This window comes from Polyodon spathula, chromosome 5, assembly GCF_017654505.1.
Source record: "Polyodon spathula isolate WHYD16114869_AA chromosome 5, ASM1765450v1, whole genome shotgun sequence".
Taxonomy (NCBI): domain Eukaryota; kingdom Metazoa; phylum Chordata; class Actinopteri; order Acipenseriformes; family Polyodontidae; genus Polyodon; species Polyodon spathula.
In genome coordinates this window covers 3,192,166-3,216,350 of record NC_054538.1, presented here as the reverse complement: position 1 = coordinate 3,216,350, position 24,185 = coordinate 3,192,166, and the positions used below count along the sequence as shown (strand labels likewise).

Here is a 24,185-nt window from a genome sequence, read left to right as displayed (position 1 = left end):
AGCAAAAGTTGAAGAGTGTAAAGAGGGGAATGCTCTGTAAATCTCATAATGCCAATAATGGTCCCGGTAATAATGCTAATAATGGTATTATAGCTATGCCTAATCTCTTTATGTTGTTCTCTATGTAAATAGCACAAGATTAACTAGACACAGAAGTTCTAATTACTAGTATAAACCAGCCTTTATTTGTTTAGATCTATTGAAACAAAATATGAATAGCCAACCTGGAATATATATATATAATATATATATATATATATATATATATATATATATATATATATATATATATATATATATATATATATATATATATATATATATACATACCAACAATTCAGTAACTAGCTATAAAAAGCACAGTAATACATATCCAGAGATATAAACAGCCTGTTGTGGAATGCAGTTGGCAAGAGTGTCTGTGTAACTCAAAGGTTCCCAATCCAAAATAAGACCGCTCTTTATTTATAACTGTGATGGCCCTGGGTCAAAGTGGAGCAGAGCAGTAAAATGAAAGATCTGCTATGAATGGCATGTTTTCAGATGCTGATAGCATGATATGTCTCCCCTCTATCCCGGACAAGCCCTGAGCACAAGTAGGAGTCTATAAATAATCTTGAGAGATTTCATTAGGGGACAGCTGGGCTCAAAGGCCAAGCACAAAGTCTGAGGAGCATGGGATTTTAGAAAATGTCAGATCTTTGGTTACTCCCCCATGGAATTCTTAACCTGGGGTTGTGAAACTAGGCATAGCTAAGATAAAACACAAAATTAGTAAATGCTGGTAACCATTTGGAGTGGTCCTGCTTCTGCACAGATGTCCATCTGGGTGAGATGAAATCACATTCAATTCAGGTGACTTCTTGCCCTTCTAGGTTACACAGTGGCTCAATAGCTAGTATTGAACCCCAGATCTTTTATCTGTTAGTCAACAAACAGACCATCTTGCTGTTGCCATTTTAAACAAGAAATGCCCCATGCAACATTTAGCAGCCTTGATGTTTCTGTTTATATAAACCTTTGAACCTGGGATCAATAAACTACTAACAACCAAACGAGCAAGACGGACCGAATGGCCTCCTCTCATTTGTAAACTTTCTTATGTTTTAATTGTACAATTATTTGTAAATTAGCTGGTAGTAATTTATTAATACTTTACTTTGTTTGTACAGCCTGGAAATTTTGTTTTTAAAAAAAGGTTTTGCTTTTTGTCTTTCCTTGTGTTTAAATTGCTTTGTTTTGGCCCTTGTGCCCTTTCATTTTTGTGTTTATTTATTTAAAATAGGTATTTTGTTTGAACTGCAGTCTGTCTCTGTGGCCTCTATCCACTCGCCAGCCTGCCACAGGGTATTAATATTATGTGTGTATATATATATATCAGTATATATCATATCTTTCTTTTTTTATATTGCTTCAGCTGAAATGTGTTCCTACTAGAGACAGGCTGAAAGAGAGTGCTGTGTAAGACAGGGCACACAAGCAGGGCTTATCTGTCAGACTGCTTATGCATGGGTAACATTGTTTTTAACTATATAATAGCCTCTTGGTGTAGCCACTGCTCTTTTGGGATACCATTGTTTAACATAGTTTCAACTGGGGTAACCATGGTATGAATAATCTTCATTAGCGATGGCCCTTCTGTTCATGATTAGAAGATCCGCATTGCCTCGGATTGTGCTGCATTGAGACTGGAAGATTGTCTATTTTGAGTCAATGCAAATACATGGAACACGTCTGATTGTGTTACAAACTCAAAGTGTACTGACCGAAATTTTTACATGAGTTTTCCACCATTGTCTGTGAAGTATTTTGCAGGTTGTACAGCCTCAGTACGTAAACAGACTATAGTAAGCATTGCACACCACTCTTGTGCACATGTCTCTTGCTATATGTACACATTTCAAATACTTTTTTTTTTCTTCTGTCTTTTTTTAATGACTTTCAGTTCTAATGAGAGAAATGTGTGCAAACCCCTTAGAGCCAGTCGAAATGGTTCTTTCAGCCATACTGATATATCCCTGTCAGGATAACATAGCATGTGAAAAATAAACATGACTTCATCCATTAATACATTCCAAACAGAGGATTAATTATTTGATGTGTTCACAAGGGAGGTGCTGCAGATTTGTCATTTATCTGCAAGCAATTATGAATCATGAGGTCATCCTAATACACAAACTGGATTACCAACAGATCACTTGGGCATTGTCAGGGTATTATTATATCATTCTAATATTAGTTTCACAGACCCTGATTAGCTCTAACCTTGGATTACCTTACCTGAAATAACATTGAGCAGTCCAAGATTATGCTGCAGATACTTTGATCCAAGTCACTGTTTGTGTTCTACTGTATGTTGTTGTGGGCAGAGCAAAGCTCTGCCCTTTTTAAATTGGCAGGGATGGGGTTAACTTCCCCTACCTGCCTGGGTTTATTATGTTCAGGTGGCTGGGGTTGATTAGTTGATTAGTTTAATTAACGATCAATCAGCGCCCAGCCACCTGATATAAAAGGAGGCCTCTGCTTCTCATTTGGGGGGAGAGGGAGCTGAGGAAGCAGGTTGGGGGGGGGGGGGGGGGGTGCAGGTGGGGGGGGGGGGAATGTGGGGGTGGAGGTGGTGGAGGTGGTTGAGGTGGAGGTGGTGCAGGTGCCCAGCCTGGAAACCTGAAGCTTTTGTAAGTTTTGCTTTTTGTGTTTTCTTTCTTTGTGTTTAAATTGCTTTGTTTTGGCCCTTGTGAAAGTTCATTTTTGTGTTTATTTATATAAAATAGTTATTTTTTTGAACTGCAGTCTGTGTCTGGGCCTCTGTCCACTCGCCAGCCTGCCACAGTTGTATTAATATTATGTGTGTATATTTTAACTATCAGTTGTAGCTCATGTCTTTCTTTTTTTATCTTGCTTCAGCTGAAATGTGTTCCTACTACCACAGGCTGAAATCAGTGCTGTGTAACACAGGGCACACAAGCAGGGCTTATCTGTCAGACTGCTGCATGGGTAACATTGTTTTTAACTATATAATAGCCTCTTGGTGTAGCCACTGCTCTTTTGGGATACCATTGTTTAACATAGTTTCAACTGGGGTAACCATGGTATGAATAATCTTCATTAGCGATGGCCCTTCTGTTCATGATTAGAAGATCCGCATTGCCTCGGATTGTGCTGCATTGAGACTGGAAGATTGTCTATTTTGAGTCAATGCAAATACATGGAAAGTTGATGGTTACACGACTGTAAAAGAAATATGAGTGGCCAATTTCTGCTTGTATTTTAAGGTTGTAATTAGTGGTAAACAGACTATTAAGCATTGCAACCCTCTGTCATGTTCTTGCTATATGTACACATTTGTACTTTTTTTTTTCTTCTGTCTGAAATGACTTTCAGTTCTAATGAGAGAAATGTGTGCAAACCCCTTAGAGCCAGTCGAAATGGTTCTTTCAGCCATACTGATATATCCCTGTCAGGATAACATAGCATGTGAAAAATAAACATGACTTCATCCATTAATACATTCCAAACAGAGGATTAATTATTTGATGTGTTCACAAGGGAGGTGCTGCAGATTTGTCATTTATCTGCAAGCAATTATGAATCATGAGGTCATCCTAATACACAAACTGGATTACCAACAGATCACTTGGGCATTGTCAGGGTATTATGTTTGTTCCATTCATTAAAACAGTTTCAGTGTGAGGCTGTTGGTTGTTAAAGTACCACTGATTTTTTTTTTTTTTAATGATACTGTGGCAGGGCAGAAACCCTACTGTTTTAAAGAGTGTGTGTGTGGGGGGCGGGGGGCGGGTTAACTCGATTACTGCCAGCAATGGGGGGTGTAGGAGGTGCCCAAGGAGGTAACTGATTTTCATTGGGATGTGACCACTCCATATATATATATATATTATATATAGAGAGAGAGAGAGAGAGAGAGAGGAGGAAGGAGAAGACATATAGACCTCCTTTCTCCTCGTGCCCCACACCTCATTCCGTTTACCACTTCCACCTCTGACCCTCACTTCCACCTCCACCACCCACACCCAGTGGTGCAGGTGGAGAGAGGAGTGGAGGTGGAGGTGGGGGTGATGGAAGTGCAGGGAGGAGGGGAAGGTGGTGGAGGAGAACGTGAAGGGAAAGGTGGGTGGAGGGTGGAATGTGAAGGTGGAGGTGGTGGAGGTGGTTGAGGTGGAGGTGGTGCAGGTGGAGGGGAGGGCGAAGGTGAAGCTGGTGGAGGTGGTGGGTGGAGGGGAAGGGGGTGGGGTGTAGGTGGGGGTGGTGGAGGTGGTGGTGAAGGTGAGGGGAGGGCGAAGGTGGTGGGGTAGGGGTGGTGCAGGTGGAAGTGGAGGGGAGGGTGAAGGTGAAGCTGGTGGAGGTGGTTGGTATGAAGGTGGACGTGGTGAAAGTGGAGGTGGGGTGTAGGTGTTGGATGGAGGTGGTGGAGGTGATGGAGGTGGTGGGTAGAGGGGAGGGCGAAGGTAAAGCTGGTGGAGGTGGTGGGTATGAAAGGTGAGGTGTGGGTGATGGAGGTGGAGGTGGAGGAGGTGAGGGCGAAGGTAAAGCTGGTGGAGGTGGTGGGTGGGTGGAGGTGGGGGTGATGGAGGTGCAGGAGGAGGGGAGGGCGAAGGTGAAGCTGGTGGAGGTGGTGCAGGTGGAGGTGGGGTGGATGGAGGTGCAGGAGGAGGTGAGGGCGAAGGTGGTGGAGGTGGTGCAGGTGGAGGGGAGGGCGAAGGTGAAGCTGGTGGAGGTGAGGGTGAAGGTGGAGGTGAATGGAGGTGGTGTTTATTATTGCTTTTCACTCCTTCAGGTGCAGGCTTTCCAGGGTGCTGTGATGGAGGTGGTCTCAGGAGGAGGGGAGGGCGTTTTAAAATTTAAGCTGGTGGAGGTGGTGGGTTTACACAGTGCTGTGTTTCAGTGATTCACAGCAGCACTGAAGTGTATTTCGATCGAATTCACACAAGTGACTACACTTCAGCACCCCACTTCCACCTCTACACTCCACCACGTCCACCCTCCCCTCCCACTTCCACTCTCGACCACCTACACCAACCATACTCCGACCTACACACACTTTACACTCCACCCACATCCACAACCTCCTACCCCCTTCCATACCCTCCCACCTCAACCTCCACTACACTCCACCCCTGCCCATTGGCTCCCTCTCCCCCCGACTTCCACCTCCCACCACCCTCCACCCTCAACTCCACCTCCAACCCCACTACCTTCAGGGCCTCCTACCCTTCCCGCTTCCACTTCCGACCACCACCACCACGTCAGACCTCCACCCACCACTTACCTCCAAGTTTCGTCCTCCCTCACCTAAGCGCTTCCACTCCACCACCCACATTCCACCTCCAGACCCCACTTACTCCATGCAGGAGGAGGGGAGGGCGAAGGTGAAGCTGGTGGAGGTGGTGCAGGTGGAGGTGGGGGTGATGGAGGTGGTGCAGGAGGAGGGGAGGGCGAAGGTAAAGCTGGTGGAGGTGGTGGGTATGAAGGTGGAGGTGGGGGTGATGGAGGTGCAGGAGGAGGGGAGGGCGAAGGTAAAGCTGGTGGAGGTGGTGGGTATGAAGGTGGATGTACCCACTGGTCAACTCACCCAGCAGCCACAACCTTACCTCCAACACCTCCACCTCACGACCTCCACCTCCACCACCTTCCATGTCCCGCCACGCTGTCCACCTAAACCCACCCACACTTCCACTCCACCACGGTCCCCCTCCACCTCCACCTCCACCACCACTACCTTCACGCTCCTGCGCCCTCAACCTGCATACTTCGACCACCCCACCACGTCCACTCCACACCACCATACCTCCACCACGTCCTCTTCCACTTCCCGCTTCCATGTCGACCCACCCCACAACCCACCCACCTACCCCCACTATCTACACAGTTCCATACCTCCACGGGTTCCACTAGGGAGGGCGAAGGTGAAGCTGGTGGAGGTGGTGGGTGTGAAGGTGGGGTGGAGGTGGTGCAGGAGGAGGTGGGGGTGATGGAGGTGGTGCAGGAGGAGGGGAGGGCGAAGGTGAAGCTGGTGGAGGTGAGGGTGAAGGTGGAGGTGAATACCCAGTTTACGAGTGTTTATTATTGCTTTTCACTCCTTCATGGCAACATGCAATCAAGCTTTCCAGATGTGCTGTATATTGTACATTGTCTCTTAGCAAAAACTTATATATGTGTTTTAAAATTTAATCTTATTGAATGTCAACATGTTTGTTTACACAGTGCTGTGTTTCAGTGATTCACAGCAGCACTGAAGTGTATTTCGATCGAATTCACACCCTAGTGGAGAAAAGGCAGCTTTGGTTTTGGCTTCTGCAAAATAGTGATTTGTCAGCTTTTCTAAGTACAGACACTGGAACTGTAATAGCATTTGACATATCTCCTTGCAAACTGCCAAAGCTACCAGTAGAGGGCACTGCTGAGAGAGATCATTGCTGCTTGCTTGCAAAACTAACCTACCTTTCCAGCACTCTCAGAGTTTTATAAACCTCTGTGGATGAACAAACTGACACATTGATGAACAAAGTTATTAGTTAGAGGCAGGGTGTCCCAGTACTCTGCCACAATTTGATGGCGGGTAATGTAGTAATTGATTATTATTATTGATTTTATAATATGTTATTTCTTGCTGCCTTTTCATGCCAGGACCCCTTAAAAAAAAGAAATGTATATCTCAAGAGTTCTAGCTTGGTTAAATAAAACCACTTGAATACAAATTTGAATAAACTGGTTTTACTGTTATTATACAGTGTAGTGGAAATATTGCACTGATATATATGACAGAAGGCAGCGTGGTCTCCTAGCCTGTATACTGTGCAACATCGCCAAGTCACCTCATCGGACCGCCTTTCTCAAGTCCCAGACAACTATCCTCTCGGGAGTCCCTGACACCTCTCGGGAAAACCCTCTGACATGTAAGCCTTGTAAAAAAATGCTATAGTGGTAAACGAACGTGGCTATTTAGATGCACCACTGTTTAGATCAGTAGGATAGGATCCAAAGTGTTGTAATATTTTTCTTTCCTGTGTTTCATTTTGTCTACATAGGTAGGGATGAAGTCCCGGAGCAATAGTGTGGAATGTCCACCCAATGGACAAATTTGCATCTCCCAGCCAAACAACAGCAATTTGGAGGAAGATGAAGGAAGTTCCCAGGGCTCCAAGAAGAAAAACAAATCTCAACGGCAGAAAGAGGGAGAGGTCATGGTTTCAGGCACTGTGAAAAGACAGCTGAAGACCTTGGAGGCCAGCGACCAAAACAACAAGTTGCTTGAGCTTTCCAAAGATGATCTGCTCCATCTCCTCGGCATAATGGAAGGAGAAGTACAGGTAAGAGGCAGAAAGTGTTTTTCTAGTTGACACTGCCTGCAACATCTGGCTGCTGCTCTTCTGCTGAGTAAAAACACTGCCTAGCAAACTACAAAAGAAAATATATTCAAATAGTCTGTCAAGCTATACCTTTTTTGAGACTGTGTCACAATGTGCACTAAAGTCAGTAGTTTTTCGAGATTTACGATTATATTGTAAATACAGTATAATCGTAAATCTCGAAAAACTACTCACTTCTAAATCTTTTGTAGTCATTTTTGTATTACTTTAGTATAAATACATGTTAATTTGGATTCATATGTTGTTTTCTGACTTTATGTGAACGAAAAGACACACATTTGCCCGTTTTCCCATTGGAAATAGTGATATGTTGAAATATCACTGTCCTGGTCACAAAAGCAAAGTTTGTGGGGAATAATAGCCATTTTTTATACTTTTGATGCATAAGCAATTAGGAAATAACACTTACTCCCCAGGAACCAAAATTGTGTTACATAGTGTAATGAGTGTTTTTTGCGTAAAAGAAAAATCATAAACAAAAGATTTACCGATTTGGTAACTAGAGTCCTGTAACAACACAAACAGAAAGGCTTTCGTAATGATTTTCAAAATAATGGGTGCTACTTAGCGTTAACATTAATAAACTAACTGTCAAACTAAATTAACACAGCACCCCTATACGTTGCGTCAATATTTATTTGTCACGACATGTCAGCACTATTGTACTACATGTGGTGTTGATAGCGGTGTTGTCCTTTGTGTTGCGTGGGTTAACGAACCAATTAACACACAAGACTAAGCTCAAAAAAAAGTTCGAGCTTGTTAAAAGGTTGCAAACACAGCGTTCTCTTGTTGAGTTTGGTACTATACTGCCGCACAAGGTCTCAGTGATATGACGGCAGTTCTGGAAAGATTTAATAAACCAATCAGTGTCCCTCAAGACACTCTCGCGATGTTGCTTTTTTACAAAACAGTACTGTATCAGCTGTGAACGAATCGCTATCAGTGCCAAGATGGTATTCTTTTAAGCAATAATAAATCAAGTATAGTGTTATTATGTAATGTATCTGTTCTTGCAAGGGGATATCGTAATCCTGATATGTTGTAACCTTAGTGCAAAGCCAACTTTATGACCTACAAACTTATCGTAAGAATTAAGGTCACTTGGTCCTGTTGTAAGTCTGAACTTCCCCTCCCCCCTCTGTTGCTCTCTCTCGCTCTCTTTCTCTGGAATTCCTGATTCTGTTGCTTAAGGGAAATCTTTCAACCCTGGATTTAGTCCATCAGTTTTTTATGGTTTGTAACAGTCCTGACATTTACTTTAAATGCTTAAGACATACAGGAGTACTAAACATAAACTTACCATGAAAAGCAGGCATATATTTCAAGAACAATCAGTGTCAATGTAACTATAAAACATTTTTTATACAACTGAAGTTTCTTTTGGTATTACGACATTTACCAGCATTGTGTGTTTTTGTTATGGATGATGTTTGTCAATAACTTTAATACTTTAACTTTGACTCACACATTCATATGCAGTATAGTTGGTTAATTCAAGAAATACCTTCATATACAGTAACAGTTACAATAAATGCCTAAATAATCTTTTAAAGTAGAAAGATGTTTCTAAAATACATAATTCTTCACTGCAGGCACGAGAAGATATCATTCACATACTGAAGACAGAGAGGACCAAGCCTGAGGTGCTGGAAGCTCAGTATGGATCGTCAGTCCCAGACAAGGCTCTGAATGCGTTACACAGGGACGCTGTCCTCACCAAAGCAACATCCATAGGAGACGATGTGTATGAGACACCCATGGCAGAGGTACACACACGCATTGATGTTCTCATTATACCTTATGCTTACTTTTGTAATACTGTTTGATAATCAAAACACTGTCCAAGATTGTATTTGGCTGCTTTGTAAACACCCTACAGTCTATTTAATTCATTAAAATGTACTTCTGAAACCAAAATAACTACTTTAAAAATATCTATTTGTCTTAATTTGTTAACTTTGGGTTGCATTTTTCTTAAAAAATAATGCTGACTTGGACTAAAGAGCTTTGAAAATTTAGCCCAAAGTGTTCTACTCTGCATTGCTTATATTAATCTGAAGGAGACAGTCAAGGCTGTAATCAAATACACTTTCATGGAATATGTATAGCAATCATATTTGCAATGTATTCATTTATTTTGCTTTGTGAAGACAATAAGATTAGCCCAAGAACCTGTGCTCAGTTCCCGTATGTGCTGTAGGTGAGCTCGTGTTGGTGCTGTTCACGTGGGAGGATAATGAATATTCATGTTGCTTTGTTCAGCTGGACAGGCTGGAGGATAAACACAGGGAGACATACCGCCGCATGCTGGAGCAGCTCCTGCTGGCGGAGAAGTGTCACCGGCGCACCGTGAACGAGCTGGAGAATGAGAAGCGGAAGCACAACGACTACATGAACAAGAGCGACGACTTCACCAACCTCCTGGAGCAGGAGCGAGAGAGGTGAGAGGCACGCCAGCAGCACAACAACACACAATGGGGAACAGTTCACCAAGCCAGCAGCAACAAAGCCCATACAGTAATGGATAGGGATCAGCTTATATTTAGTTGAGGTAGTTGCAGTGTTCTCAGTCTAGTCCATACAGAGCCATGGCTTGCTTCCTGTATTGAGCACCCCCAGGTAAACTCACTGCTCCTCAGTTGTTCTATAATCTGTGACACATCAGTCTTGACAAGTTTCTTTTTTATTTGGACTTTTCTTCGCCTAAACATTGCATGAGGTCATATCACGGTTTTAGCAACCTGACGTGACTTGACATTAGTACAATGTTCCTCACGTCATTCATACAAACCTGATAAACGCAGATGAATTGGATTGTTATCAGTGCCTCATGATTGATGTGTGTTGAAGCGAGACCAGACTTAATGTTACCCTTGCCAAAAAACAAGCACATGATATGCAGGTTTGACAACTACAGAATGGATAGTGTGAGTAAGTTAATAGAATGTTAAGTACAGAATTGCCCCAAACTGCTATACGTTAGTGTATTTTCCTATGACAGCCATACTTCCAGTCATGGTATATCATAGAAATGTACAGTCTAGACATTGTCGTCTATATGCTGTAGGTGCTGTACTGAAGGTACTGTTAGTGAACCAAGTAAGTTTCCCTTTTTATCAATGAGGCGATGTCTGAGAGGAGACGATTGAATAAGCAGCAGGAATGGAGGTCTTCTGTTGATGTGGTTTGTACAATTGTGGTGACATTCAAGTTGAGATTTTACAAACTGGGGAGAATATGGAGACACATAACTGGGCAAACAAAAACATCCATAGATATGTATTTTCTTTGGACAAATATACTCTACAGCAGGGCTTCTCAAACCTGGTCCTGGGGACCCCCTGGGTCTGCTCATTTTAATTCCAACCGAGCTCTCAATTACTTAACCATACCCTTAATTGAACTGATCATTTGCTTAAATTACATTTTTATTTGTTTTCAGCTCTTAAATAGTTGCAGTTCAAGTTACTTATCAGATGTTATACCTAACTTGAAATATACAACTGTTCAAGAGCTGAAAACAAGTAAAAAGGTCTAATTAAGAAAATGATCCATTCATTTAAGGGTCTAGTTAAGTAATTCAGAGCTCGGTTGGAATGAAAAGAAGCAGCCACAGGGGGTTCCGAGGATTTTGAGGAGTTTGAGAAGCCCTGATCTACAGCATTGTGTAACAAAAACTGGCAGCCATTTCCAGTGTCTACAACTACTACAGTAGTTTTTGGACTAGAATTGGTGGCGGGGGGTGTCTGAGTTCTTGCAGTACGTTGCAGATACCCCTTTGGTCTGATGTTATTTGTAACTTCCCTTTTCTCTTTTCCATGCAAGCATTTTTATTAGCTTCCTTTCACAACCTGGTAGCACCCCCTACTTTATTACAGGTGTACGGCAGACATGGCACTGCCTTGCTTATTGTTCTGCTCTCTGAATTACTGGAGTCACCTGACTTAGGGAATGGAAACAGAAACATTTTGAAGAGGTTAGGAAGTGAAGTATCGACCTGTAAACTGCGTCTCTAACATGATGTAGAGCTGGGTTCAGGCTGGTCTAGTTTAAAGCCCTATTGTAAAGTCCAGGTCACTAATTAGATATAGTTATTTGAAACAGCAACGATTCGTCCCTGCACTCTCCCACAAAGCTGTTTTCAACTTTCCAAGTGGAATCTTCCTCCTTCCCTACAGGAATGTCTTTCAGCACACTGTGATAATACATTCCTTTGTGCTGCAGAAAACCCCTGGCTGCCCTTGTGGTGATGTAATGTTAGGCCCTAATCACCTGCAAAGGAAACCAATTTTCAAGCAATAAAGAAAGCAACCTTCACTTAAAAAAAAGAAAACAAAAAAAAGGGATTTGGGTTTGCAGTTTTGTTGGAAGGGTCTTTATCAGTTCTTTATTGTTGCATCAGATATATGTTTTTTCTCTTGCGTTAATGGAAATGCAGTAAATGGAAATGCAGTAAGGCAATTTATGTGTGGCGGGGGGGTTATAAATGGTGTGAGGTTAAATAGTGCTGGTGTTGGTATACTGATTATATTTTACACTCAACACCTGAAGAGATTTTCATAACAAGGGCAGTAGCAACCTTGAAAAGCATGGCAATACCAATGTATAGTACTCTATACTCTGGTCTGTGGACATTCATTATCCTGCTGATAGCATGCACTTCATTAGGAGAAACATTCTGACAGCCTCCTGCATGGCTTTCATCAGGGACACTATTCTTAGTACAGACCAAGGCTAAGCACTTAATGCTTTTTTCTTCAGAAATTGTATTTATAACGCTTGCTTTTATAGCATTGCACTGCAATATCAGTCACTGACGCACACATTGATAAGAAAGAGTTGCTGCGACCTTTACGGCTACTTTTATCCCCTTATTCGTTGGTGGTGACATCATGAATTGCATAGGCTGGTTATGAAAGAAAACTGTTATGGAAACAAAACCTTTGTATTCATGTTGACATTTCACCTCGTTTTTTGTAAGATCTTGGTTTACTGAGTTAAAAGCAGAAACCGTGCTGACAGATGAACAAATTCAAACAAATCCAACTTTAATAACTATGTGCTATGGATTTTCTTGACTGATTTATAAAACAAATATGGACTGTAGACCTCGGCTCATAGTGGAAACTAAAGGTCCTTCGGGAAGAACCATAGTTATCTCCAGGGGACAATGCTGAAAGTTTGCGGCTTCAGGCATGATAGCCCCCTGTTGGTAACTGTAGTTCTTCCCTCGGGGCCATAGTTTCCACTATATGCCTCCTCTCCACTCCATATTTACTATATGTTGTGTGGCAGAGCTGGGGGAGAAGGTGTGACAGGGCAGAATGGCAGAGCAGGGGGAGGAACTGTGACAGGGCAGAGTGGCAGAGCAGGGGGAGTAACTGTGACAGGGCAGAGTGGCAGAGCAGGGAGAGGAACTGTGACAGGGGAGAGTGGCAGAGCAGGGAAGAGTGTGTGACAGGGCAGAGTTGTGTGAGAGGTGTGACAGGGCACGGAGCAGGGGGAGGAGGGTGTGAAGGGCACCGTCTCAGGCAGCCTCTTCGGAGGGAGTCTCACCGCAGGGGGTAGGTTGTCCCCGTCTCACCGTCTCCTCCGGAATGTGTGACAGGGCAGAGTGGCGGAGCAGGGGGAGGAGGTGTGACAGGGCAGAGTGGCAGAGCAGGGGGAGGGAGTGTGACAGGGCAGAGTGGCGGAGCAGGGGGAGGGGGTGTGACAGGGCAGAGTGGCAGAGCAGGGGGAGGGAGTGTGACAGGGCAGAGTGGCAGAGCAGGAGGAGGGAGTGTGACAGGGCAGAGTGGCGGAGCAGGGGGAGGAGGTGTGACAGGGCAGAGTGGCGGAGCAGGAGGAGGGAGTGTGACAGGGCAGAGTGGTGGAGCAGGGGGAGGAGGTGTGACAGGGCAGAGTGGCGGAGCAGGGGGAGGAGGTATAACAGGACAGAGTGGCAGAGCAGGAGGAAAGCATGTGACAGGACAGAGTGGCAGAACAGGGGGAGTGAGTGTGACAGGGCAGAGTGGCGGAGCAGGGGGAGGGAGTGTGACAGGGCAGAGTGGCAGAGCAGGAGGAGGGGGTGTGACAGGGCAGAGTGGCGGAGCAGGAGGAGAGCATGTGACAGGACAGAGTGGCAGAGCAGGGGGAGTGAGTGTGACAGGGCAGAGTGGCGGAGCAGGGGGAGGAGGTGTGACAGGGCAGAGTGGCGGAGCAGGGGGAGGAGGTATAACAGGACAGAGTGGCAGAGCAGGAGGAGAGAATGTGACAGGACAGAGTGGCAGAACAGGGGGAGGAGGTGTGACAGGGCAGAGTGGCGGAGCAGGGGGAGGGGGTGTGACAGGGCAGAGTGGCAGAGCAGGAGGAGGGAGTTTGACAGGGCAGAGTGGCAGAGCAGGAGGAGGGAGTTTGACAGGGCAGAGTGGCGGAGCAGGGGGAGGGAGTGTGACAGGGCAGAGTGGCGGAGCAGGAGGAGAGCATGTGACAGGACAGAGTGGCAGAGCAGGAGGAGGGAGTTTGACAGGGCAGAGTGGCGGAGCAGGGGGAGGGAGTGTGACAGGGCAGAGTGGCGGAGGAGGAGGAGAGCATGTGACAGGACAGAATGGCAGAGCAGGAGGAGGGAGTGTGACAGGACAGAGTGGCAGAGCAGGGGGAGGAGGTGTGACAGGGTAGAGTGGCAGAGTATGAGGAGGGAGTGTGACAGGGCAGAGTGGCAGAGCAGAGGGAGGAGGTGTGACAGGGCAGAGTGGCAGAGCAGGAAGAGGGAGTGTAACATTAATGCTGAAATGAAGTGTTTCTGTAATTCTTCCAAAGTAAAATAATCAGTTCCTCGTGTTTGCTATGAATGTCACAAGCAGAATTAATCACAACATCACTAGGGGAAGAAAAAAAAGTTTAACTGATAGAAGTGTGCTTGATTATGATGTACCCTTATTAATGTATAAAGGGCATTTTTGTTGTTGAAGTAACTTTATCTGCAGATGATCTCTCTACACTTCATAAAGCCTTTGCTTTTTATCTGAATTCCTGTCTCTGCAAATCTGTACAAGCTGTTTGTTTTTGCATCATCATCAGTGACCCATCTAATCTCAGTCTCTATGCCTTTACATTTAAAAAAAAATGGTTATTCGGCATTTGAATCTGTTATAATCCCCCACATGTCATTCTAGGGTTTTCACACTTGATTGTTTTTACTGGAACTACTAGTTTTTAATGACTCTAATGTTGTTTCACTGCTATTGAATATCAGTACATGTAGTGACCATGTCTATTCAGCTAAAGCAAGCAAACCTATAGAACACTAATGGAAGCATTAGCCAAAGTGATTGTTTATCAGTTTACTGATTAGTGTGTATCCAACACAATGCTCTGTAGATTCACACCCTGTGCAACAGGTATTAAGATTCTGGCACAACCCCTTAGAAATGTTTATCATGGTAAATTTGCACAATGCTTTTCCCATGGCTATACTATGCATTTACCATAGTGTATCATGCTTTGTCATTTTTTTTTTTTAATATGCTTTAGCATACCTCTCTTGACTTTACATTGCTTACCTGTGCATTAGCATGCTTTCGTGTTTTACACTTTGCTATGCTTTTACTAGGGTATACATTAATAAGGGACCTTAAGTTGTATGTGCAGTAAAAACAGTAGTGAATTCCGGGGAATTTTTTTTTCAAAAAGCCTTGTGTAACCCTGTGGAAAGCAGTCAGGTTTGTTAGTTAAGCTGTGTCTAGCTGTTCTGTTTGTAAAGCCTTGTGTAACCCTGTGGAAAGCAGTCAGGTTTGTTAGTTAAGCTGTGTCTAGCTGCTCTGTTTGTAAAGCCTTGTGTAACCCTGTGGAAAGCAGTCAGGTTTGTTAGTTAAGCTGTGTCTAGCTGCTCTGTTTGTAAAGCCTTGTGTAACCCTGTGGAAAGCAGTCAGGTTTGTTAGTTAAGCTGTGTCTAGCTGCTCTGTTTGTAAAGCCTTGTGTAACCCTGTGGAAAGCAGTCAGGTTTGTTAGTTAAGCTGTGTCTAGCTGCTCTGTTTGTAAAGCCTTGTGTAACCCTGTGGAAAGCAGTCGGGTTTGTTAGTTAAGCTGTGTCTAGCTGTTCTGTTTGTAAAGCCTTGTGTAACCCTGTGGAAAGCAGTCAGGTTTGTTAGTTAAGCTGTGTCTAGCTGCTCTGTTTGTAAAGCCTTGTGTAACCCTGTGGAAAGCAGTCAGGTTTGTTAGTTAAGCTGTGTCTAGCTGCTCTGTTTGTAAAGCCTTGTGTAGCCCTGTGGAAAGCAGTCAGGTTTGTTAGTTAAGCTGTGTCTAGCTGCTCTGTTTGTAAAGCCTTGTGTAACCCTGTGGAAAGCAGTCAGGTTTGTTAGTTAAGCTGTGTCTAGCTGCTCTGTTTGTAAAGCCTTGTGTAACCCTGTGGAAAGCAGTCAGGTTTGTTAGTTAAGCTGTGTCTAGCTGCTCTGTTTGTAAAGCCTTGTGTAACCCTGTGGAAAGCAGTCAGGTTTGTTAGTTAAGCTGTGTCTAGCTGCTCTGTTTGTAAAGCCTTGTGTAACCCTGTGGAAAGCAGTCAGGTTTGTTAGTTAAGAAAATAAGAACATAAGAAACTTTACAAACAAGAGGAGGCCATTCAGCCCACCTTGCACATTTGGTTGTTAGTAGCTTATTGATCCCAGAATCTCATCAAGCAGCTTCTTGAAGGATCCCAGGATGTTAGCTTCAACAACATTACTGGGGAGTTGGTTCCATACCCTCACAGTTCTCTGTTTAAAAACGTGCTTCCTATTTTCTGTTTGGAATGCCCCTTTATCTAATCTCCATTTGTGACCCCTGGTCCTTGTTTCTTTTTTCAGGTCGAAAAAGTCCCTTGGGTCGACATTGTCAATACCTTTTATAATTTTGAATGCTTGAAGTCTTAGGTCGCCGCGTAGTCTTCTTTGTTCAAGACTGAATAGATTCAAATCGTTTAGCCTGTCTTCATATGACATACCTTTTAAACCAGAAATAATTCTGGTCGCTTTTCTTTGCACTCTTTCTAGAGCAGCAATATCCTTTTTGTAGCAAGGTGACCAGAACTGAACACAATATTCAAAATTAGGTCTTACTAATGCATTGTACAGTTTTAACATTACTTCCCTTGATTTCAATTCAACACTTTTCACAATATATCTGAGCATCTTGTTACCTTTGTTATAGCTTCCCCACATTGTCTAGATGAAGACATTTCTGAATCAACATAAACTCCTAGGTCTTTTTCATAGATTCCTTAATGACATTTAATAGAGAAAAATGTAAGATACTGCTTGCAGGCAATAAAAATGTGCATGATAAATATCATATGGGAGATACTGAAATTGAAGAATGCCATGTGTCTGCCCAGTTCTGAACCTTGTCTAGATTATTTTGAATGGCCTTTGCTGCTGCAAAATGTTTGCCACTCCTCCTATTTTTGTGTCATCTGCAAATTTAAAGTTTGCTTACTATACCAGAATCAAAGTCATTAATGTAGATTAGGAATAGCAGAGGACCTAATACTGATCCCTGTGGTACTCCATTGGTTACCTCGCTCCATTTTGAGTTTTCTCTTCTAATCAGTACTTTCTGTTTTCTACATGTTAACCACTCCCTAATCCATCTGCATGCATTTCCTTGAATCCTGACTTCGTAGGGATTTAAGCTCTCTCTGGCTGCTCTGTTTTTCAATCCAGTTGGCATTAATTTTTTTGATAGTGGCTGCTTCTAACATTGGTTTGGAAGATTAGGAGCTGGTGTGTGAACCTCTCACAGAGAGCATTTGTCTCAAATAGGCCCCGCTCCCTCAGTTGGTATAAAAGAAACTTCCCTCCCACTGTTGAGGGCCTCACCTCCTCACTGTTCAAAGCAGATCTGCACAATTACATGCCAAATATGGGAGAGGGATGACATCATCAGCTAGTAGTCCACAGCTATTTTACACAACATTCACCTTTCATTGTTCTGTTGACATGGGTAGAATGTGATGGCTAATTCCCTGTGGAGTAGGATGCCAAAGTCTCTTGAGTTTTGTACTATGCAAAGCATGCATTTACCTGCAGTACATCCTGGCTTGAAGGTAAGGAGTGAGAAGGCTATTGTTGGATTACAACATTTCTTTAGCACCTAAGCAGTTCTTGATAAGTTTTTTTTTTTATAACCTGTAATCTGGTTCAAATCACAGTATCAGTTCTGAATAGAGTGATTTATTGTAGCATGGAACTTTCTTTAGAGGATGGACTTGAAGCTGCTCTGTGTTTAATTAATTGTGAAACTGCACTGCAGATGAAACTGGTCAATTTAATAGTCTAGTTTCTAATTTGACCCTAATGTATATCTTCTGTGTGGTCAGGTCTGCATTGTTTTATCTTTCTTACACTGTATGAACTTCCCAGAAAAATGCAACATGATGCACAGAAATATTGGCAACAGATGATGTTTACTCTTAACCCTAACTTCTTTATAAAATAATACAAATACTCAGTGGGTGTTGAGGCTTGTGCTTGTCTGTTTATGAAATCTGACATGAAAATAAAAAGACAAGCTCTTTACTAACTGTCACAAGTGTTCTGTTACCCTGAACACTATCTGAACATAGCTTGAGTTTGAGCTAATTCGTTAGTTCTTAATTAAGAATTACTGCACTGAAAAGTATAATATTTTGACCCCAAAACTAACAGCCACCGTTGTACATTACAAGTTACAATGAAAGCCCCCCCCCCCCCCCAGATACCTTTGATAGTAAAGAACATTAAAGTGTATGATCACACTGTAAAGAATTTTGAGGAAGGGCTTATTATTTGACCTTAATACGAAACGATTTTATTTTGTTAACATTATGTATGGTAACATTACATTTGAATCTCTAATATCTATGTAACATGTTATGAGGTTTAATAGATAATAGTTTTATTAAACCCTGTTCTCTGTCCTTTTCAGGTTAAAACAGCTTTTAGAACAAGAAAAAGCCTACCAGGCACGCAAAGAAAAGGAGCACAACAAGAGACTCAATAAAGTGAGAGAGGAGCTGGTGAAGCTCAAGTCCTTTACACTGATGCTGGTGGACGAAAGGCAGATCCATATCGAGCAGATCGATCAACAAACACAGAAGGTCCAGGACCTGAGTCAGAAGCTACAAGAAAAAGAGCAAAAACTGAAAGCTGTCAGCAGTAAAACAAAAGAGGACTGCCAGAAGATCCTGAAGCTTGAAACCGACCTGGAGCACAAGTCCACAAAGTCTGTGCAGGAGCATGAGGAGATGGCAGCCAAGCTAGCCAATCAGGAGTCTCAGAACCGACACCTGAGGCTGAAGCTGGCCGGACTGACATGCAGGATTGAGGAGCTGGAGGAAACGAACAAGGTTCTTCAGAAGGCAGAGGAAGAGCTACAGAAACTGAGAAACAAGATAAGCACGGGAGGAAGTGGGAACTCAAGCCTCATGGCAGAGGTGGAGAACCTCCGTAAGAGAGTGCTGGAGATGGAGGGGAAAGATGAAGAGATAACAAAGACAGAATCCCAGTGCAGAGAGCTGAAGAAAAAACTGCAAGAGGAAGAGAATCACAGCAAAGAGTTAAAGCATGAAGTGGAAAAACTGCAGAAGAGGATGGTGGAACTTGAAAAATTAGAAGGGGCCTTCAATGTTAGCAAATCCGAATGCACACAGCTACACGCTAGCTTGGAGAAAGAGAAGAGCCTGAGCAAAGATTTGATCAATGAGTTAGAAGGTGTGAAAGCTCAGGTGAAAGATCTCGAGGCTTTAGAGTCAAAACTGGAAAAGACAGAATTAAGCTTAAAGGATGACCTGACAAAGTTAAAGTCTTTTACAGTCATGTTGGTGGATGAAAGAAAAAAAATGTCAGACAAGGTTAAACAGGAGGAAAAGAAGACAGATGGTTTAAACCAAATGGTTAAGACTGAACAAAGCAAAGTTATGGAAGTCACTGAGAAGCTTATAGAGGAAAGCAAAAGGCTACTGAAATTAAAATCTGAGATGGAAGGAAAGATGTCTGGACTTGCAAAAGAGAAAGAGGAGCTACAGATCAAGCTTAGGAGTGAGGAAGAGAAGTCAAACGACTTGAAGTATAAGGTCGGCCTTATGAAAAAGAGACTTGACGCTCTTGAAGAAGCTGAACGGGAGGCAGCTAGAGGCAGGGCTAAGAAAGAGTATGGTAGGCATACCGAAGCAATTGGACAAGAAGATAACAAGGTTATGGAGCTAACGCTTGAAATTGAAAGACTGAAAAACCGTCTACAACAGTTGGAGGTGGTGGAAGGTGACCTGATGAAAACAGAGGATGAATATGACTTGTTGGAGAAAAAGTTTAGAACTGAACATGACAAGGCTAACCTTCTTTCTCAACAGCTGGAAGAAATGAAGAGTCAAATTGCCAGGAACAAAGCAATAGAAAAGGGAGAAGCCTTGAGCCAAGAAGCAGGGTTACGTCAACGGTACAAGATGGAGGAGGCGAAAACCAAAGATCTTCAGGCAGATGTTCAGGCCCTGAAGGAAAAGATTCATGAGCTGATGAACAAAGAAGATCTGCTTTCTCAGCTACAGGTTGATTATTCTGTCCTTCAGCAGAGGTTTATAGAAGAAGAAAATAAAAATAAAAACATGAGCTTGGAGGTTCTGAACTTGACCAAAGAGTTGGAGATTACAAAACGCTACAGTCGCGCTCTCAGACCTAGTACGAATGGCAGGAGGATGGTAGACGTTCCAGTGACATCAACCGGAGTGCAGACAGATTCAGCAGCCAGTGAAACAGCTGAGGAGGACACACCTGCTGTATTCATAAGAAAATCAGTCCAGGAAGAGAACCACATTATGAGCAGCCTGCGCCAAAAGGGCCTGAAGAAGCCGATGGAACGGCCAGCTGTGCTTGAGCGCTACCCTCCTGCAACCAGTGAGCTCAGCATGAGAAAGGCATGGATTCCCTGCATGAAGAAAAAGGAACATGGTCCTCAGTCTGTCCCAGAAAAAGCAACGCAATCTAGTGGGAACTCGGCACGGGCTGAAGTGGTAGTTTCACAAAAACAAGGCCAGCCCTTACATATCCGTGTCACACCCAACCATGTGCACAGCACAGCAATGTTGGAGATAACCAGTCCACCTTCAGAGGACTTCTTTTCTAGTGCCACTGTAATTCCTACAGTAGGTCTTCAGAAACCACGAATCACAGTCATTCCAACTCCCAGTGCAGGTTCACCGAAGAGCAAAGCAGGGGAAACCCTGTGGTCTGCAGAGCGCACTATGTCTCCTGTTACAATCACCACTACATCAAAGGGGAAGTCTCCAGAAACAGGCAAAACACATTTTACAGAGAGACCCTTATCTCCTATCCAGATGATGAAAGTGTTTACATCAGCAGCGGCTGATGTTTCAGTGTCCCCAGAACCTCAGGAGATGACCATGGGACGTGCTGTTTACAAGGTAACCCCAGAGAAACAGACCGTGCCCACGCCGATCAGAAAGTACAACTCCAATGCCAGTATTATAACGACAGAGGACAACAAAATTCACATTCACTTGGGGCCTCAGTTAAAAAGATCTTCCACCACTTCCTCACAGAACCCTAATCCCACAATCATTGTCCGGCCAGTTACTGTGACAACTGAAAACAAGGAAGTTACGACAGGTACTGTCTTGCGTTCTCCTTGTCATAACACAGCCCCCAAGACTGGCACCAGTAAAGTGACAAGCAGCATCACTATAACAGCTGTTAGCACTGCCTCTACCAGACCTACGCAGACAGTGGTAAGTACAGGAGCAGACCTTTTCATTGGAGGTACTCGATAGTTCTGCATGTAATTTACAGTTACAGTAAATGTTACTTGAAAATACATTCTGTAACTTCTGCATAATTGTGTTATAGTGCTAACTTGGCACAAACGTACATCAAAAACAAAATAACAATTGAAGGGGAAACGTTAAGGTATTTATTTGGTCATTTTTGAAGGTAATCAAATATTAAGTAATTGTATTATTTTTTGGTGAATCATTTAAGAACTTGAATGAATTGGTGAGTCAGATACCAAGACCAGTGTCCATTTGTACTCTCCACGTACTATTTGACTGTTTTCCTGTACAGTATAAAATTAGTCGTTGGCTTAAAATAAAAAATAATAATAATAATAATAATAATAATAATAATAATAATAATAATAATAATAATAATAATAATAATAATTGTAACCCTTCTATATTTCATTTGCTACTGAAAATGATATCAGATGGTGAGTGCTCCCTAGGTAGTTCATTTTCCAGGTATAGATGAATTGAATACATTTCTTAAGTGTACTAACACTAAAAAATGTTGCTATGTTAACTGGCATCTAGGACATTGCAGAAGGTGCATGCAAAGTAAGTTTTTAAGTTTAAATGTATGATACAGTAATGTTTGTGCTTTACCAACTCTTGATGGTATAAACTTTACTGCTTCTAGTTACAAAAACTTTAACCATATAACCGTGGGTCAGTGTGCTCAGTTGTGTTTTGACCTGAGCAGGTAACTCCTAGAGTATTACAGACCCTGCTTAGCTATAGGCTTGGACTACCTTACCTACGACCAGTGCTAATGAAAGCATCTGCATCCTGCTGCGAAGTCAGACTCTTGACCTCTAGATGACTCATTTCACTTTACAGTGTTGCTCTAATGGATTGCACATCAATAACAGACATCCCTGCATGAAAATTATAGAACCATTGGGATTCCAGCTTGGTCAATGTCAATCCTTACACATATATAGCACCTTGGCATCATTTCAGTTAACACATACACCTTTCCAGACAATAGATCTTGATAACTAAACCCAGGTGTCTTAATCACCCTGGCAGTAACCATTCTCCTTGTTGAAGCCCTGACTCTCCACAGCTTTTGCCAAAACCTACTTCATGATGTATTTTAGTTGATTTTTTTCCCCTCTCTTTCTTCCTTCCTCCCTCAGCCTGGGCAGGAAGGGCCTCCAGCTCGCCCTGCACCCACACGCATCCCGATGACAAAAGGTATGAAAGCAGGGAAACCAGTTTTAGGAGCCTTGGGAGCAGCAAATACGGCAAAATTAGAGTCCCGGTCCGATAGCCAGTCAATGAAAATTGAAGTGAAGAAGTCTGTAGTCAGCAGCTCTAACCCTCTGGCTGGAGGAAAGGGCTGAGGACAGGAGCCTGTGGAGGTGTATGTGCAGGGTCCACTGTGACCATGGAAACCACCCCCTCAACCCCCTCTGTCACTGTGTATACAGTGTACACGTGCTAACTATGTGGAGCTATCCACTATTTATTTCTTTTTTTTAATTGTATTTGAAAATGAGTAATAACACACTTATACTGCTACAAAAAAGATATGTTTATGAAGTTATGCCTCTTTCCCCATCCCAATCCTTACATACAAATATTATTGTAAAGTTTTATAATAAATATACATATATTCGTTTTTATAGATGTGTTTTAATGTTAGTTTTATTATTTTTTAGCATGTTTGTATGACTTAATGTTTGATTATGCTGCCAAAATCCAACCTTTTCCTTGAATGCATTTGATTCACTGTACAACTAATCCACGTGTGCCTTAGTGATCAATCACACTGTGGTAGCTGTGCAAACTAACAAAGACTGTGTCAGACAGGCCTGGTCTTCAGTTTGTGTTTCAGGGCTAGCTCTTAATAAAGTGATTTATTTCAGCAGTTAAACTTTACTGCGGCTTGTATGATTTTGGAAATCTGAAGAGGTTATGTGCATCATTCTGTTAGGCACTCCCTGTTATCCACTACCTCATTCATAGCCTCGTTCATGTCGCTGAAGGAGGAAAGCGGAGGCTGTACCATTAATCAGCGGTCATTAACTGACAGCACCAGAGTTCTGTCTGGTTCAAGTGTTTATCTTCAAATGTTCCTAAATCACATACTCTTCATATTACCTGTGTGGTTAACAAATGTTTGAGATTTGGAATACACTTTAGTACATGTTGTAGGATGTTTTATTTGACCTGCTGTCAGTGAACAGGCACACAGTCACAGATGCCACACACTCTTCAGTAGGCTGTTTTTGAACACAAACACATATGACACAATCACCTTGTGCAAACCATAACTTTCATTTGTTAGAAGCAGTGCATCAGCCTGCAATCTCTGATGGCTCTTCCAAATGCTCTGGTGGAGCCTTGCTGGCATGGAACTGTGCACTGTTATTTCAAAAGGGAGTGGGATTAAACTATGTAAGCCAGAACTGAACTGTGTCAATTGGATTCCAGGCTTCTCTGCTCAACATTTGCTGTTCTGTTATAGAATTAGCTCTTTCCATATTTAAGTGGAACATACAGTAGATACTGTTATACTAGTGGAATATTATGTGGTGTTCTCTAATCCTTGGACATCTTAAAAAAAATAAATAAAAAAACACTTTCATTTAGAAGTTTTTAATCATAAAAAGGTATTTAAATTCTGTGAGGCAGCACAGCGATTTCAATTATATGTGACAAGGCTCTTCAGACAGCTGGAGTCTTGATATATATATATATATATATATATATATATATATATATATATATATATATATATATATATATATATATATGACATTCACGAGTGATTAGAACAGCATGTTGTAATACATTATCTATCAGAGATAGATTTTAATTTTAAAAAATAAAAGTAAATATATTAAATATCTGTAAGGAGAATTCCAATATACAAGCCAATTCCCCAACATTATTTTAATCTTGGCTATTTAAAATAGTAGAGAGCCATCTAGTGGTAAGAATAATAATGCTACAGTATAAGACCATTTGATGTTTTTTTTTTTTTTAAGTGTGACAGATTGGAA

The 24,185-nt window shown here is 42.5% G+C and overlaps 1 protein-coding gene across 6 annotated transcripts in view; it reads left to right on the top strand.

Annotated features, from left to right (window-relative positions):
- Nucleotides 1-23,043, top strand: part of LOC121315423 (filamin-A-interacting protein 1-like) — a 35,837-nt gene extending 12,794 nt beyond the window's left edge. For 3 of the 6 annotated variants that reach the window (XM_041249491.1, XM_041249488.1, XM_041249487.1), the window contains exons 2-6: nt 7,047-7,328; nt 8,984-9,157; nt 9,654-9,832; nt 18,309-21,123; nt 22,314-23,043. In XM_041249491.1, coding sequence (XP_041105425.1) covers nt 7,053-7,328; nt 8,984-9,157; nt 9,654-9,832; nt 18,309-21,123; nt 22,314-22,520 — 3,651 coding nt within the window. In that variant the 5' untranslated portion in view covers nt 7,047-7,052 and the 3' untranslated portion in view covers nt 22,521-23,043. Of the gene's footprint in view, nt 1-468; nt 856-6,002; nt 6,915-7,046; nt 7,329-8,983; nt 9,158-9,653; nt 9,833-18,308; nt 21,124-22,313 lie in introns of those variants that run through there. The other 3 variants (XM_041249493.1, XM_041249490.1, XM_041249492.1) reach the window with 3 other exon arrangements.
- The last annotated feature ends 1,142 nt before the right edge of the window (nt 23,044-24,185 follow it).